This window comes from Blastomyces gilchristii, assembly GCF_000003855.2.
Source record: "Blastomyces gilchristii SLH14081 genomic scaffold supercont1.2, whole genome shotgun sequence".
In the NCBI taxonomy this organism is placed as follows: domain Eukaryota; kingdom Fungi; phylum Ascomycota; class Eurotiomycetes; order Onygenales; family Ajellomycetaceae; genus Blastomyces; species Blastomyces gilchristii.
This window is the reverse complement of record NW_003101681.1, coordinates 6,601,242-6,618,393: the sequence shown is the minus strand read 5'-3', so window position 1 is coordinate 6,618,393 and position 17,152 is coordinate 6,601,242. Positions and strand designations below refer to the sequence as shown.

The 17,152-nt window shown below is 33.2% G+C and overlaps 1 protein-coding gene and 1 pseudogene across 2 annotated transcripts; both read left to right on the top strand.

The window, feature by feature from the left end:
• Positions 1–4,040: 4,040 nt before the first annotated feature.
• BDBG_01646 (uncharacterized protein) lies at positions 4,041–4,475 on the top strand (the record flags this gene model as incomplete). Its single annotated transcript, XM_002628692.1, has 2 exons — positions 4,041–4,116; positions 4,210–4,475. 2 exons carry the CDS (start codon positions 4,041–4,043, stop codon positions 4,473–4,475), a joined length of 342 nt encoding a protein of 113 aa, XP_002628738.1.
• A 4,713-nt stretch (positions 4,476–9,188) lies between these two features.
• BDBG_16433 lies at positions 9,189–9,269 on the top strand (annotated as a pseudogene). The gene has a single exon. The product of its transcript is annotated as a tRNA-OTHER (tRNA).
• Positions 9,270–17,152: the final 7,883 nt, after the last annotated feature.

Here is a 17,152-nt window from a genome sequence, read left to right as displayed (position 1 = left end):
CAAGATTCTTGAAAAGCAGTGTCTGAGTGAGATGAATGAAGAAGTTCTGTTAATTCTTCATACTTAGACTAGATAACTACAGAAGATGATCAAGTTCAAACTTGGAATCTCAAACACAGTTCAAAAAACCTTGAAAATTCCTAGTACAATCACTGACTCTTTATCTTGCTCTTCTTCTTTCTTTTTTCCTACTTCTTCTTCTTCTTTGAATCAGAAGAAAACATATGCTCAAGCAGCTGAATCTGCTGTCTCTAAACCTGCTGTCTCAAAATCTGCTCAAAATTCTGAGAAAACTGAGAAGAATACTGCTCATGCCTCTATTCATAGAAAAGTGAAAAAGAAAATGTAAAAAGAGAAAAACTTTTAAATCTTCAGAAATAGAAGACTTATTCTCAAAGTCTTAAATCAGAATATTCTGCAAAGAAACAAGTTAAACTCAAATCTCATTTTCAGAATCAGAAATAAAATTAATCAGCAGTTCTTTTCTCAGTTGATGACTGATATTGAAGTTCAAAAACCAGTTATAGCTTCAATTGAGTGATCATTCTTTGAAAACTTCATCATTCTGACTACAATATCTGAATTCAGTGCTGAATTTCTTATTCAGAATGAGAATCTCTGAAAGTCAGCAGTAGAATCTTTGCTAAACACAATAATTCTATCTGAAAGAGATGAAAAGTGAGACAAATTCATTCTTTATAATATTTCAGTTGAAATTTTTGACTGTGAAGAAGAAATGCTACTTCTCAAAAATGAATTGAAAGAATACAACTCCATTCAACTGAGAAAGGAGCCTGTATGACTAAATTCAATTGAGTTCAGACAAAGCAGGAGAAATGCCTCTGTTCTAGTATATACAAAAACACTTAAACAGTCAAAGATCTCTGAAGTAAGAGTAGCAGATTTGAAAATGAGAGTTCATGAATACAAAGACTCAAGAATGAATCTCAAAGCTCAAACACAGTGTTCAAACTGTCAAAGATATGGATACTTTGCAATCTCATGTTTTAGAGACTCAAAATGTGCATTCTGTGCCAGAGATTATAAAACTAGTGAGTATAAATGTGAAACATGCTCAAAAAGAGATGAAATTTATCAATATACTCTGCTTAAGTGCTCTAATTGTAAAGAAAAACATACATCTAGCTCAAAAGAATGTATATTTACTTCTAGAACTCAAAAGAACTGGAGAAAAGATGAAGCTCAAAGTCAATCTAAAACTGAAGAGAAGAGTCAAGTCAGTAAACTTACAACTGTAAGCTTAAAAAGAAGAAACTCTTAACTATCTAAGTCTTCAAACTTCAATTCTTCAGCTAAATGTAAATAGAATTTGAATTCTCAAACTTCTGTTAAGATTAGAGAATTGAGAAATGACTCTGATAATAAACTAGATATAATGCAAGCAGTTGAGATTCCTGCTTTTCAGAACAGTTATAATCTACTATCTGATGATAGTGATTAGATTCTACTCTACTCTCTTTTAGTATGAATATACAACAAAAACAACAAAAAAAGTTTAAAAACTCTTTAAAAATCACATTTATTCAAAATAATGTGAATAGAAACTCAAATTGCATTTATTCTTGTCTTCAAATTGTATTTGAATAAAAAGTTGATTTTATACTGCTTCAGAAGCTGAATTTTGATGCTGAGTAAAAATATGTCATTTCTCATTCAAGCTACTACTGCTTTTTATCTCAAAAGTCTGAGATAAAGTCAAGAGTAGTGATCTATGAAAGAAAGAGATCAAGATATTAATTTAATCTAAGATTTAATATCATGTCTGACCCTGATATTCTGATGAGTGATATTATAGATAAAGAAAATGAGTTTGATACTATACAGCTTATAAATATCTATAATGAAAAGTTATTGAAGAAAAATAATAATATCTGAATAATTGATAGAGAATTTCTGAATATAACTTCATCAAGAAACTCTATAATTGCAGGAGATTTCAATGCACATCATCTCTGATAGAATTCAGAATGCAAGAGAGTAGTAAGAGCTGATAATTTGATTGAATGAATCTTTGAGTATTCAATAGATTTGATTAATAAGTCTGATCAACAAACATTCTTTAGAAAAGATATGAAACAGAAATCTATTATAGATCTAACATTTATATCACAAAATCTAATGAAAAGAAGACTTATAAACTGATTTATTGATTTAAATGAGACATTAGAATCAGATCATGAGATTATTCAATTTAATATTGAACTGAGTGAAAAATAAATGAGTGAAAATTCTCTTCTCTCTAATCAGTATAACTTTGAAAAAGCTGATTGAAAAGCAGTTGAAGAAAGTATAAAACTGTTAAAATCTGAAAGATAGAATAAGCTATATTGAAATTCTGAACAAGATATCTCAAATGAAATACTTAAGAATAGAGTGAAGCTTATTACATCTATTATTCTAACAAGTATTAGAGATAATATTTCAAAAAGAAAATCTTCTGAGTATTCAAAACCTTGATAAAATAAGAATATCTTATCTAAAAGAAAAGAATTAGCTACTGCTAGAAGAGATTGAAAGAATGATGTAATATCTGATAAAGAGTTCAAAGCTGTCAGAAATGAATATTTTTCAGATATTAAAAGAGCTAAAACAGACTGCTGAAATAAATTTCTTGAAGAAGAATAAGAAAAGGAAGTTTTTAAAGCTTTTAACTATACTAAAACAAGAAGTGTAGCAAAACTTTCAGCCTTAGAATATAAGTTTCAGAATGAATTATATACAGCAAACTCTTTTGAGAAAAAATGTCAAGCTTTTATAAGAATTCTCTTTCAGAACTCATCAGATTCAGATTCAGATTCAGAGAAAGAGAATATATTACTTCTCAACTACATTGATGAAAATGACTGAGAATGACCTGATCTTACACAAGATGAATTAGAGTCAGCTATCTTCTCAAGTTCTGTTAAAACTGCTACAGGTCCTGATTCAATTAATCACTTAATTATTCAAAATACATATTTCTACTTAAAGAATGAATATTTTGAGCTCTCTTTCAATCTCTTGAAAAATGAATATCATTCTGAATGCTGAAGAGAAGCCACTGAAGTGATTCTTGCAAAACCTAATAGAAAAACTTCAATTTCTAAGTCATATAGAGTAATATCTCTATTGAACTGTCTAGAAAAGGTTTTAGAAAAGATAATAGTTACTTAACTATCTTTTATAAGCTTTATAGATGATTCTCTTTTATTCAGTGAATAAATGAAAGATAGAAAACAGTGTTCTGCAATTGACACTGTTCTCTCAGTTGTTTATAATATTCAAATAGCAAAGCATGAGAGTCTGATCTCAACTGCAGTTTTTATTGATATAAAAGAAGCATTTGATTGTGGTTCGGAAGAACGTACGACCGTCGGATAATACCGCGGCCGCTTCCGAACTACTAGCGTACGCGTATGAGTGTAAAGAGGCTATAGCGGCTGCTAATTAAATTAGCATATGATATTACAATATATAAGAAGCCGGCATACACCTGTAATTGTACACTGGCTTAAGCAACCTTTGAATCACATCTGATAGCTGTCTAAAAATCAGTGAGAAGTGCAGACTTCTCCAGGGCATGATAATTTCATCTATGAAGCAATTCATAGTTATCATGCCAGTGTGGTTCTAGAATGTCTCAAAAAGATAGTGTACAAAGAGTGGTGAGCAGAAGAGCATTCAATTGATACTGCTTCACTTGTTGAGGGAAAACTCCATGCTCAGGTGAATGTCATGTATGCGAACAGATGAGGTGTGAGAAAGGGGATGAGAGCAGTGAACCAGATTCAAAGAAGTCCGCTCCCTACTTAAAAGAAGGATAAAAGAGAGGGGTGTGGCCACTACCAGAGTCGTACAATGATAACAGAAATCATATAATGATATAGTGATAGAATGATATAGCGATATAGTGATATAGTGATATAATGATACAAGTAATATAACAATAGACATCATACAATCAACCAGAAACCATCAAAATGAATACCTCTTCTAGCTGATACAAACAACACTCTTCTCTGCTACCTGAACTGAAAGATATGCAGAACCTCTCAGAGAATTTACTCAAAGCAGTAAGAAAAGCAGCTGAAACTGCTGAACTGGAATTGAAGCTCTGTATGTGTACAAGAATTCTAAACAAGATTAAGGCCTTGTGTATACAGTGACAGACTGAGATGAAAGTCAAATAACAATTGACATTCACTGCAGACCAAGTATTCACTATGAAGAGCTTTATCAACACAATTACCATCATTAATAAGAATAGAGAAAACCAGATCTTAAGTCTGCAGCAGAAGATTGAATATTTACACAGACAGATGACTACATCAAACCTGGAGATTTCATCACAATTGTTCACAATCTCTTCAGAAGTGTACACATCATTGAAGACTGCTGTGCAGAATGAGAATCTGAGCATGAAATATATCAAGTCAGAAGATCTGCTGAAGTTATCAAGCTTTAATAGCAACTGAAAAAATGATGCTACAATCAGCTAACTAAGTCAGATGTAATCACATTATTAGATTGAATATGAACTCACAGACAGACAGTTAATGAAATTTCAACAAGTCTTAAGATCTGCTGTGTTTCTATGTGAAAAAGTGAAGTTATTATGAATAATTGATGAAAAGATGAATCTCACAGACTCAGAGTAATATTCATTTTCATGAACATGAAATGAGTTTTTCAAATGAATCTTACACAACTTTGAGAAAGTGAACACATAAGACAAGTATTATGAACACTTCACTAAGTGTAGATAAGTGAGTAATCTTACATCATACTTCACACACTTCAGCTTATACTATCTCATGTTGAATGAAGAGCTTTCAATATCTTTCTGTTTACAGATCTTCATTCATAATCTTATGCCTGAGTTAAGAGTGAAATGAAAATGTTTAATCTTACAGTCAGGCACAGTGAAGAAAGCATACAATATCCTTATTGTATAAGAACAAGTGAGTCAATTATGACAGAAAATACTACAATCAAGTATGTCTCAGTGAAGAACAGATAATCAGACTTCTATGACACAAGTCACATATCTGAATATAATGAATCTAGATCTGAATATCATCACTAAAGCACTGAATCCTCTAAAAAAGAGATTCTCTGAGTGAAAACCTTGATATTATAAGCATTGAGCTTGCTTCAACTGCAGACACTAAAATCATGATATAAAAGATTACACTCAGTGTACACAGTCAAAAAACTAGCAGAATCAGTGAGCTCAGAGACACTCACTGATATTCTATGAAAAGTCTTTAAAGTGAAAGAGATGCCTGTGTTAGATGACTCTCTGAATTCTGTAAACATCAAGAGAAAGCAGGCTTCTGACTGAGATACAGATGAGAATGAAGTGAACACTCATCTCAATATCTTGAGACCTGAAATGTTAATATATAGAAGACACTTGAATAAGAATTGAGAGATGACTGCAAAAGTGTTAGTGAACACAGAAGCTTCTACACAATATATTAATAATTATATAATTCAAAGATTGAAAGAGATTCACTGAGTGAAGAATTCTCAATACATAAGATTATCTGATAACTGATATTTGATATCACCTATAAGAGTAAGAGTTCCCTTGCACTTCAGAGAATGATCTTACTATATTTAAGCATGAGAGCTGCAGAACATGAAATACAACCTTATTCTCAGACTTGATTAGTTCTAAAGATTCAATCCGCAGATTCAATGACATACATGTCATACTCAGTTGACTGATAGAAAGAAAATGATTTATACAATTCTATCAACTGATATGAGAAGAACATTTCACATTCTCAGTATAGAAGGGTTAAATCTGCTTACACATTAACAAGCAAAGAGAATGATTCACAAGACCTCATCTGAAAGCATTCTGTATGTCATACAGAACCTGAAAGTGGAGAAAACTAAGATAAAGAATATGTAGAAGAACAAGTGTATGAAGAAGCTTCTGAAGAAGTATGAAAAGATCTTTCAAACAGATCTTTCATCAGAATTGTCACTGAAATGAGGATTCATACATGAGATTGACACAGAGGATGCAAAATCAGTTAATCAGAACACATACTCTCTGTCATAAACACATCTCAAAGAACAGAAGTGTCAGATCACTGACCTTCTAGAACATAGTCTTATACAACTCTCATCAAGCATGTGAGGCTTTTCAGTTCTATTTGTGAAAAAGATGAGTGAGAAGTGATGAATATGTATCAATTATTAAGCACTTAATAAGCTTACAATCAAGAATGAATATTCACTGTCACAGATCCAATAACAGTTGAATACAGTCAGAAATGCCTGATATCTATTGAAGATTAATCTTCTCTCAGAATACTGGCAGATCCACATAGATGAACTGTCAGTCTCACAAACTGTGTTTAATATGCAATGAGAGAAGTTCAAATTCCTGGCAATGTCATTCAGTCTGACAAATGCACTCATCATCTTTCAAATGATGATGAATATCATTCTTCATAAACAGAATGAAATCTCATGTCTTGTATATCTCAATGACATTCTAGTCTTTTCAAACTCATATGATAAACATCTGAAGCATCTTGATAAAGTGCTTACAACTCTGACAGAGTATAAGCTCTATATCAAATCAATCAAGTGTGTGTTTGAAATGAAAGAGTTGAAGTTCATAGAACATGTAGTGAGTGATGACTGTATGCACCTCATTCTGAAGAAATTGAATGTTATAGCAAATTAGCTGCAGCTGAGAAATGTACATCATATATAACAGTTTCTTGAGTTAGTCTCATACTACTGCAGGTTCATCAAGAATTTCACATGAATATCTGCATCACTCTCAGATCTCTTAAGAGAAATGAATACAAATCTGTGAAAGAAGAAGTTTTATTCAATTATTTGAAATACTGTGTGTGAAGAGGCTTTTCTCACACTGAGAAAATGTGTAATAACATTCTCAGTACTTATTCAATCAGATTGTAATAAATCTTTCTACATCAAGATAGACACATTTAAATAAGCTATCAGAGATGCTCTTCTACAGATGAGTAAGAATAGCAAGCTGCACTCAGTGATATACAATGGTAGAAAACTATCAGACGCTGAGCTCAATTATTCAGTGTATGAAAAGAAATTGCTAGTGATTAAGCATGTGCTGACATTGTGAAATAGATATATTAATAACAGGTATACAATAATAGTGATCACAGATCATGAAAGCCTTGTCTATCTATAATTAATAATAAAATCTTTCAAACACTTAGCATGTTGAATCTCAGAGTTTCAAGTGTACAATCTTCATATCAAATATTAAAAAGAATTGAATACAGTGATACTGAACACAATCAGTCACAGACCTGATTTCATGAGTGAGAGTTCTGTGAACCAGGTACAAGAAATATTCATGTTAAACATGCTGAGAGAATGCAAGGAATCAGAATGAGTGAATGTTATAATCTCTTACTTAAAGAATAGCAAGGTGTCAGATAACAAGTGTCTCATGAGAGTAGTAGAAGAGATGCTTCTGAACTTCAAGCTGAGGAAATTGAGAAATGAAAATGACATTGTGCTTTACTGTGATCTAGAATACACAGAAGCTCCCTATCTAGAATCTTCATTTAGACATGACTTGATGACTCACATGCACAAGGAATTCAGTCACTTAGAAAGCCCTGAACTCATGAGTGTACTTGAATCAAGAGCATACTGATCAAGTATGGCTGAGAACATTCAGATGTATGCTCATGAGTGCCTGAATTATCAGATTGTGAAAGAATCTAAGAAAGGGTTAGAATGTGAGAAAGCACAACATCAGATAAAGTGTATAATACAACTGTTCAAATAATGAGAGGTGAACCTCATAGACATATTGTCACAAACATCAAATGAAAATTAATGAATAATCACTGCTATTGATTACACTACTGACTGGCCAGTTATGAAAGCAGTTTCAGAGGTGATAGAGAAGGTGATGATGAAGTTTCTACATGATGAGATCTATGTCAACTATGAAATGCTGTGTGAGATTCTAACTGATAATGATGCAAATCTTATAGAAGAAGTAGTAAGGCATTTCATAAGTCAGTTACAGACAAGATATCATAGAACAACATCATATCATCTGCAGATAAACAGGAAGATGAAACACTTAAATGAAATCTTGAGTAACATGCTGATGAAATATCTAGTGAGCAAGTCTATAAGACTATGAGATGAATATCTCAGACAGGTGCTATTAATCACATGAATTTGACAATATGCAGTCTTCAAGTGTTCATCATTCTATCTGTTGTATGGATTGCATCCGCGCATCCCGGAGAATGCTTTGAAAAAGATGAGAGAGAAAGCAGTTGTAGACACAGTAGAAACAGCAGTTGCAGACACAGCAGAAACAGCAGTTACAAATGCAGCAGTAGCAGTTGCAGACACAGCAGTCGTGGATGCAGAACCAAGATTGAAAGAGATCAGCCACACACATATAAAAGCTAACAAGTTACTTCTGAACTGAGCAATTCAATTGAAAAGAATATGAGACTCACTTGTTAAGAAATCAAGTCTCAAGATGAGAATGTGAGTTCTTATATGCAATGAGAGTTCTGAGAAGTTTCAATCTAGATGATTTAAGTTATATAAGATACTCAAATCACATTCTCTGAAAACATACACATTGAAAGAATCAGAGAGACAGATCTTATGCAACTTAATCAATAATTCATAACTTATGAAAGCAAAGATGCAAGACTTGAGTGAATTATGATTATTCACAGCACTATTATCAGTGTTGAAAAAGAAGAGACTTATAATTGAAAAGTCTCATGAAGTAAGAGAAATCATAGACACTTATAAACCAGATGATCTCACTTATTTCAATCTTTTTACAATTATAAGGAAAGAATGAGAAGTAATGAAGAAATCAGACAAATGTCACACTTCAATAAGTGATGAGACTGTAGCTGATTGTATGATAACATATCACAGACAGCAGACATAACACAGTAAAGAGTGATCTCAAAGCAGCAGACTTGCATATGAGTCAGATCACAGAAGAAAAAGAAATTCAGAGTTGAATTCAACTGTTTACACCAGTTCAATCACAGAGATCACAGAGAACAAACTATCTGAAACATTCACAGACACATGAGATCAAGTCATCTTGACCCCTGAGGACACTCAGAGATCAGATAAGGTTAGTTTCAATGAGCTGTTTACTATAGTGGTCTGCCAGCGTGGCCCAGTTGGTAAGACTGGTAACCAAGGCCGCACACATTAGGGGTGCATGGGTTCGAATCCCACCGCTGGCACCTGCCACTTCTTACCCATGAAAGCCCCCATGTAATAGGGGCTGAGCCTAATTAGTAAGGCTTGGTACAGTGTAGAACTCCCTACTGCAAGCCAAGCCACTAGTTAAGTGAGATTCTGCAAACACCCACCAGGGCCGGCATGAGGTGCCAATGTCCCACTATTCTACTGTGCACCCGTCAAGGTTCTAATGATATAGAGTCAAGCCTAATGTAGTGGTTATACACTACTTAAGTGAGTCCCTAACTAGGGCCGTCATCGGAGCCTAGCTCCCCCTCAAATACAGGGAATGATTTTGAAAACCATCCGACTAGCAGGCCTAGACGCGCATCTAGGCCCTAGACAGGGCACTCTGATAGGCTCGAGCCTGCAAGCTCACTGCCAAGCCCTAATACTGGCAGGGAGAACTGCAGTCATCAAGCCTATGATTAGTCCCTAACACAGGGCGAGGCCACGACAGCTGATTGGTAGGCCTATGGGCATCTAATGGGGCTGAGATCAGCAACCGGAAGCTTGGTGTGTACGCCATCAAGTGGGCGGTGGCAGTCACTAACTAACACCCCTGGAAATTAGTGGCTGGCCCGAGAGGACGGACGCGGTGGTCGGTTAATTATAGGGGGTTAAATGTAATTAGCTTAAGGTGCATCCTGCGGGTGGCTAGCGCCCGTAGTCTGGGAGCATTCAAATCATCTCCTATTAAAGCAATGGAAATTGAAGCTTCAATTCCTCCTCCTGCTATTAGATTTGAAAAGGCCTGTATGAACTATGCTCTGAGAGTTATAAAGATGAGCTCAAATCATATAATCAGAGAAAGAGTCTCTTCTTCATTTTCACTAAGTAACTCTGAAAATGAACTGGATTGAAATAGATTTCTTGATTGAAATGAAAATAATTCTTCAAAGAAAATGTCTTCTCAACTGTACAGACTATGCTCTCTGATTAAAAATCAATTTTCTTCTTTAAATGTTGAAAAAGTTGATTATGAGAAGTTATCTCTCTGGAGAGAAAAGCTTGAATCTCTTATAGATTTACAAATAAATGAACTATCAAAAGAGAAAGAATATGAACAGCATTCAAAGAGGATTTCTACAATCAATATAAAAGATTCTATTCTGATTTATTCAGATGACTCAAAAAATGAGAACTTGAATAGATTAGACACAGACATTGCTTATACTGAAGATAATATCAATTTTATCTCAGATTTCTGAAATATAGGCTCTGAATGTGAAGTCTTTGATACTGAACTATTTGTAATAGTGAAAGCTTTCAAACTCATTGAAATAAAATCTCATAGAAGAGGAAATTGTTTGAAAGAGATATGAATATTCTCTGATAGTCAAGCTGCTTTAAAAAGACTTAGAAATAGTCAGATTCATAATGATCAAATGAATCTTGAACTGATCTTAAACTCTGTTTTGAAAATTCAAAAGAGAAGAATATCAAAGCTGATTATTCATCTGCACTGAGTTCCTGCTTATATGAATATTCATGGCAATGAATTGGCTGATTCAGCTGCAAAAAAGAGTGCAGAATTAGACAGATCTATTCAAAAAATTATGTTCTGATCTTTTATAAAGAGAAAAATAAAAGAATCTTGTTTACACAAGTGAAATGAAAGCTGGCAGAAATAAAAGAAGAGTATACATTATTCAAGATTTGAAACAAAGCTCAAGTGAAAATCTTGTTCAATTAAATGTAAAAAGATAATATTCTCATCTATAATACAGCTGAAACTAGGACATGACTATTTCAAATCTTATATACAAAGATTTGATGATAGATTTAAATCAATAGAATGCTCATTCTGTAATACAAATGAGAATTCTGAGTATATTGTAATACACTGTGCATTATACAATAGTCTCAGAGTCAGATTGAAAGAGAAGTATGATCTAAATCAATTAAATATGAGATTCTTATTCTCAACTGAGACAGGAATTAAATACTTAATAGACTTTCTATCAGAAACTCAAGCAGCTACAAGAAAATGACTAAATTCAGAATTATCTGAATATGAAGAGGAGGAAATCAACCAGATATAGTCTGTTAAAACAGCTATATACTATCTTTTAATAATTTGTTTTGTTACAGTCTTTCTTTATTTTATCTTTTTCTTTCAATTTCTTTCTGTCTATCTATTTAATGTGTCTATCTTTAAGACTGTGTTCTCTTTTCCTTTGTCATGATATTATCAAATGATTTCAAAGTATGAGATGATGTTAAAACACTGCAATTTGTAAACAGTTTTTGTATTCTGGGCTGAAATTTTCTGATTTTGCATATCTGAAATTGATAAATGTATAATAGTTGACTCTATAGATATAGGAAAAACCCTGAGAACTAAAGGTTCTCAGGTAGATGTCATAGTCTCTGACTGTATACATCTATAATTGAAGAATAATAATAATAATAACTATAGTGGTCTGAGTGAGTGAAGAGAGACAGTATAATGTATGAGACAGAATTACAAAGATGAAAGCTGCTGAACCTAGTCACTGAACACTGTATTATATAGAGGTTGTGTAAGAGTAGTGACTAGCAGATAAAGAAAAAGCATAAGAAAAGAAAGAAATAATAGATTGATCATCAACTGTAAGAGTCAGTTATAAAAGACAAATGTTATCATACACATCTCATTCATTTTCATACATCACATGTTTAATCTATTTCCAATATCATGCCACCTGAAAAACACCAAAAACAAAGGAAATCTCAAAACTTGAGATTCATGAGGAATTCAAGAGCTGCAAGCTGCTCTTGCAATAATATCATGCATGTCTCTGATTTCTCTACCACTCTGCATATGACATTAATGTCATTTATCACAAGATTGGCTGAAATGCCAATATAGGAATGCACACGTGTACACATAGAGAAATTGAAGAAGAGTGCAGAACTCACAGAATCAGAAGCCAGAGCAGAAGAGATGAAGATGAAAGAAACAGAAGAAGAAGAAGATGCAGAACTGAATAAATAACAGCAGAAGTCATTCAGAACTGAACACTTATAACTCAGTGTGTGCACAATCTTCCCTGCAGAGAAGGGAGAGAAAGTAATGAGAGAAGCTTGAAGATGAGAGAAAGTAGTCTCTGTGATGTTATCATCTTCAATTAGAATGGCCTCTGATATCAGAGCAACTAAGAACTATTGATAGTATACAAAAATCAAAAAATCAGAGATGAAAACAGTTACTGAATAAACACTCACTGACCTTAGAGTTGTACATGTAATTACAACACACATGAGGCTTCTCAGGAAGAGAGAGAGAGACATGAGAGAATGCAGGAAGCAGAACACAGCATGTAAACAGCTCATTTCCATAACAATATCTCAGACAAGGTGTACAAGCCTCATGCCCGCGGGTGTAAAAGAGAATGACATTCATGTTCCTGTTTCTGAAAACATAAATATTCTTCACCTGCATTATGAAGTTGAATAACAAATGCCAGAGAATAGGTCAATACAGATTAATCATGCTGAAGATATTCATCAGAGCAGATGTACCTGTAATATTGAATTTAATAATTATGAAAAGTTTCTTAGTATCTGTGAACATTACAACTTTGTACACAGTAAAACTCATAACAATTTTCTCTAAGAACAGAAAAATCAGTATCAGAAAGAAAAGATAAAAAGAAAAAGACTTATAATCTTAATACTGTTGAGAAGAGAGATGATTCTCTGATATAAATGAACAATTCTCTTATCACAAATATTTAAAACAAATATAATAATCAGCATTTATAATCAAGCTTCAGATAGTCATGTTATACATCATCTTTGTATAATAAATCATTCTAGAGGTTGATAAGAAGAGCAGAAGTATACACACTGAGAAACATAGTTCACTGAGTCTATGCAACATCTTCTTGAAATGAGAAGAGCTAGTAAGAAAGGCAGAGACAGTAAAACCAGAAGTAGTGAAAGTAGAGATCACAGGAACAGAGATAGCAGGAGCAGAGAAATCAGACACAGAGATAAGTGTAGAAGATTGAGAGAGAGCAGCAGAGAAAGAAGTAGCAGAAGAGACAGAGAGAGACACTGAAGACTCAGTTATATATAACATGAGTAATTTCTTCATTATTGTGTTCTTCAAGTTCTTGATCAATGATTCAACACTGAGTTTACTATTATCAGTGAATATGAATCTGTCAACATATAATGATTCTACATAAATAAAAACAAACATATCAGCATCTGTGTTCATGTAAAATCATGTCAGAAAACACAATCAGAAACTCACTGAGAAGAGAAAACAGTTGAGAGTGTATAAGAAGATGAAGAAGATGTGTTATCATTCATAATAATATGTTATTCTGATAATTATTAGAAGATAAACAAGTTCTGATCATGTTTCACAACATGTTACACTTACTGCTAATGAACTGTCTAGTATGAGTACTATGATAATGCTTGTTATGAGAATGAAAGATCATTGCCAGAAATGTATATAATATAATAGATGAACAGATAGAAAGAGTTGAACAGAAGAAGGAATAGAAATCTTGAATAATGATGACATTCAATGATGATGAAATAAAGAAGATGATTGAAGAATGAGAAAAGTTAGTGAATAAGTAGTGTAATATAGTGAAAGTTTCTTTGTGAGAGCATACACAGAATGCTAGTCAAATCAGGAATAGATCACACAATTGTAAAACACTAGTGACGAGCTAATCCGCATGAAGCTAGGATGTATGACATGGTCATGTGAGTGTGATCAAATCTGGTGAGAGAGGATGTGATTCAGAAGAATGTACAACTGTCGGATTGTGGTTCGGAAGAACGTACGACCGTCGGATAATAACGCGGCCGCTTCCGAACTACTAGCGTACGCGTACAAATGTAAAGGGGGGCCCTAGCGGCCACTAATTAATTTAGTGTATGAGATTCAATATATAAGAGGCCGGCGTACGCCTGTAATCATACACTGGCTTAAGCAACCTTTGAATCACATCTGATAGCATGTCTAAAAACTGGTGAGAAGTACAGGCTTCTCCAGAATGTGATAATTCTGTCTATGAAGCAATTCATAGTTATCATGTCAGTGTGGTTCTAGAACATCTCAAAAGATAGTATATAAAGAGTGATGAGTGAAAGAGCATCTGATTGATACTACTTCACTTGTTGAGAGAAAACTCCATGCCCAGATAAATGTCATGTATGTAAACAGATAAGGTGTGAGAAAAGAGATAAGAGCAGTGAATCAGATTTAAAGAAGACTGCTCTCCACTCAAAGAGATAAAAAGAAGAGGTGATCACCACTGAAGTTGTACAATGATAACAGAGTGATATAGTGATATAATGATATAGTGATATAACAATACAGTGATAACAATAGACATTATATAATTAACAAGAAATCACTGAAATGAATATCTTCTCTAGCTGATACAAACAACATTCTTCTCTGCTACATGAACTGAAAGATATGCAGAACCTCTCAGAGAGTTTACTTGAAGTAGTAAGAAAAGTGACTGAGACTGCTGAACTGGAATCAAAGCTTTATATATATATAAGAATTCTAAACAAGATTGAGACCTTGCATACACAGTGGCAGACTGAGATGAAAGTCAAACAACAATTGACATTCACTGCAGATCAAGCATTCACTATAAAGAGCTTCACTGACATAATCATCATTATCAATAAGAATAGAGAAAATCAGATCTTAGACCTGTAGTGAGAGATTAAATGTTTACACAGACAGATGACTATACTAAATCTGAAGATCTTATCATGATTGTTCACAATCTCTTTAGAAGTATACACATCATCAGAGATTACTGTGCAGAATAAGAATCTGAGCATGAGATATATTAAGTCAGAAGATCTGTCAGAGTTATTAAGCTTCAATAGTAATTGAAAAAATGATGCTGTAATCAGCTGACTAAGTCAGATACAATTATATTATCAGATTGAATGTGAACTCACAGACAGACAGTTAACAGAATTTCAACAAGTCTTAAGATCTGTCACATTTCTACACAGAAAAGCAAAGTTATTATGAATAACTGATGAAAAGATAAATCTCACAGACTCAGAATAATATTCATTTTCATAAACATGAAATGAGTTTTTCAAATGAATCTTGTATAACTTTGAGAAAGTGAATATATGAGATAAGTGTTATAAACACTTCACTGAGTGTAGATAAGTGAGTGATCTTACATTATACTTCACACACTTCAGCTTATACTATCTTATATTGAATGAAGAGCTTTCAACATCTTTCTGTTTACAGATCTTCATTCATGATCTTATATCTGAGTTGAGAGTAGAATGAAAATGCTTAACCTCACAGCTAGGCACAGTGAAGAAAGCATATAATATTCTCATTATACAGAAATAAGTAAGTCAATTATAACAGAAAATACTGCAATTAAGTATGTCTCAGCAGAGAACAGATAATCAGACTTCTATGATACAAGTCATATATCTGAATATAATGAATCTAGATCTGAATGTCATTGCTAAAGCACTGAATCCTCTGAAAAAGAAATTCCCTGAGTGAAAACCTTAATATTATAAACATTGAGCTTGCTTCAACTGCAGACATCAAAATCATGATACAAAAGATTGCACTCAGTGTGCACAGTTAAGAGAAGTAAGAGAGTCAAAAAACTAGCAGAATCAGTGAGCTCAGAGACACTCACTGATATTCTATGAAAAGTCTTTAAAGTGAAAGAGATGTCTGTGTTAGATAACTCTCTGAATTCTGTGAATGCAAAGAAGAAGCAGACTTCTGAATGAGATGTGAGTGAGAATGATGAAGTAAACACTCATCTCAATGTCTTAAGACCTGAAATGTTAATGTATAGAGAGCACTTGAATAAGAATTGAGAGATGACTGTAAAAGTGTTAGCAGATACAGAAGCTTCTACATAATATATTAATAATTATATAATCTGAAGATTGAAAGAGATTCACTGAGTGAAGAATTTCTGATGTATAAGATTATCTGATAACTGATATCTGATATCACCTGCAAAAGTAAGAGTTCTCTTGCACTTCAGAGAATGATCTTGCTATATTTGAGTGTGAGAGCTGTAGAACATGAAATACAACCTTATTCTTGAACTTGATTGATTTTAAAGGTTCAATCTGCAGATTCAATGACATACATGCTATATGCAGTTGATCAATAGAAAGAAAATAGTTTATACAATTCTATTAACTGATATGAGAAGAACATTTCACATCTCTGATATAGAAGGGTTAAATCTGCTTATATATTAACAAGTAAAGAGAATAATTCACAAGACCTCATTCAAAAGCATTCTGTATATCATACAGAACCTGGAAGTGAAGAAAACCAAGATAAAGAATATGCAGAAGGACAAGTGTATAAAGAAGCTTCTGAAGAAGCATGAGAAGGTCTTTTAAACAGATCTTTCATCAGAATTGCTGCTGGAATGAGAATTCATACATGAGATTGACATAAGAGATGTAAAACCAGTCAACCAGAATATGTACTCTCTGTCACAAATACACCTCAAAGAACAGAAGTATCAGATCACAGACCTTCTAGAATGTAGTCTTATATGACTCTCATTAAGCATGTGAGACTTTCCAGTTCTATTCATGAAAAAGGTGAGTGAAGAGTGACAGATGTGTATTAATTATCAAGCACTCAATAAGCTTATGATCAAGAATGAATATTCACTGTCACAGATTCAACAACAGTTGAATACAGTTGAAAATGCTCAATATCTATTAAAGATTAATCTTCTCTCAGAATACTGACAGATCTGTGTAGATGAACTGTCAGTTCTGTAAATCATATTTAATATGCAATGAGAGAAGTTTGAATTTCTAGCAATGTCATTCAGTCTGATAAATGTGTCTATCATCTTTTAAATGATGATGAATACAATTCTTC